This window comes from Trypanosoma equiperdum (genome assembly GCF_001457755.1).
Source record: "Trypanosoma equiperdum strain OVI genome assembly, contig: ctg_1752, whole genome shotgun sequence".
Taxonomy (NCBI): domain Eukaryota; phylum Euglenozoa; class Kinetoplastea; order Trypanosomatida; family Trypanosomatidae; genus Trypanosoma; species Trypanosoma equiperdum.
The window spans coordinates 1-1,522 of NW_027123785.1; the positions used below are offsets into that span (position 1 = coordinate 1).

General features: G+C 47.4%; 1 protein-coding gene across 1 annotated transcript; it reads left to right on the forward strand.

Moving 5' to 3' along the window:
- Positions 1–183: 183 nt before the first annotated feature.
- On the forward strand, positions 184–1,506 carry TEOVI_000831300 (Repressor of differentiation kinase 2; the record flags this gene model as incomplete). Its single annotated transcript, XM_067223048.1, has 1 exon — positions 184–1,506. One exon carries the CDS (start codon positions 184–186, stop codon positions 1,504–1,506), a length of 1,323 nt encoding a protein of 440 aa, XP_067079149.1.
- Positions 1,507–1,522: the final 16 nt, after the last annotated feature.

The window sequence follows — 1,522 nt, forward strand, 5'->3', positions numbered from 1 at the left end:
TAAAACCGGAAACGGGGAGATTTTTTTTTTTTGTGTGTGTGGATACAGTGAAGGGAAACAAAAGGAAATATATACGTATACTTTGCTTTACAGTGGACACCAAGCAACGCAGTGTGTGTAAATCGTTGTGTTATTACTAACAGTGGAGTACTACTCGGACATACTGTCGTGAAACAATAACGCATGACGGAACATAAGCGTCCCGCGAACGGTAACAGCGCCCTTCCGGTACCACCCGCGGAGGAAGGTACGGAAAAAAAAGATCCTCTTGAAGGAATTCTCGGCTCACGTGCCGAATGCAAATATGTTAAGAAGAAACTTTTGGGTCAGGGGAGTTTTGGTAGCGCGTGGCGGGTGGAAGAAACGGCAACGGGGCTAATTTTTGCAGCAAAGGTGATGGATACAAACAATATGAGCGCGAAGGATCGCGGTTTTGTTATAAATGAGGTTAAATGCCTTTCACGCTGCAACAATGCAAATATTATACGCCACCGAGCCTCATACGACCGCGGTGGGATGTTGCTCATCATCATGGAGTATGCTGATGGTGGTGATCTCTACAGACAGATCAAAGCACGCCAGCACGCGGTACGGCACTTCAAGGAACATGAAGTGTTATACATATTTTTGCAACTATGTCTTGCGCTGGATCACATTCATGGCAATAACATGATGCACCGCGACCTTAAAACTGCCAACGTGCTGCTCACGACGACGGGCCTTGTGAAGTTGGGTGACTTTGGCTTCAGTCGTCAATACGAGGACTCGCTGTCAAATCCTGTTGGCACTACTTTCTGTGGGACGCCATATTATTTGAGCCCCGAACTCTGGCGCCGCGCACCGTACAGCAAAAAGAGTGAAATGTGGGCTCTTGGTGTGGTGTTGTATGAAGTTATGGTACTCAAGCGTCCTTTTGGTGGGCGTAATATGGATGAGCTCATTGATAATATTGTCCATGCCCGCCGCGCCCCGCTTCCAAATATGTACTCGGATGATCTTCGCCGGGTGTGTGATCAGTTACTTTCTCTCGATCCGGCTAAACGGCCGTCATTGCGGCAGCTTTTTCAACTACCTTTCATTCGCCGTGGCTTAGAAACGCTCCGACGGAGTGTGGAGATCCACAAAAAGATTCCACAGCAGGTTTTCAATGAGATTGCACAAAACATTGATGAGGTGTTGAGTTCCGAACTCCCCGAATATGAGGGAAGTCGTGTGACACCTCACCGTGGGATGTTGCAACGTCACACTGCGGATCGTGGTTGGAAGGACTGCGAACTTTCACTAGACCATAACGGGGTCTTAATGCGAAATGTAGAAACTGGTGATGTTGAGAGGGTGGATCTTGAAGCCCTTACATCTGTTTGTCCAATAGACGCTGCAATGGCTCATGAAAAATACGTCTTTGCCCTTAAGAACCAAACGGGAAAGGCGTATTGGTTTAAGGACCGCTCAGAAGAATCTTACGAGCGTTGGATTTCTGTCCTTCAGAATGCCGTGCCTCGTTGACAAATTTCTTTTTTTT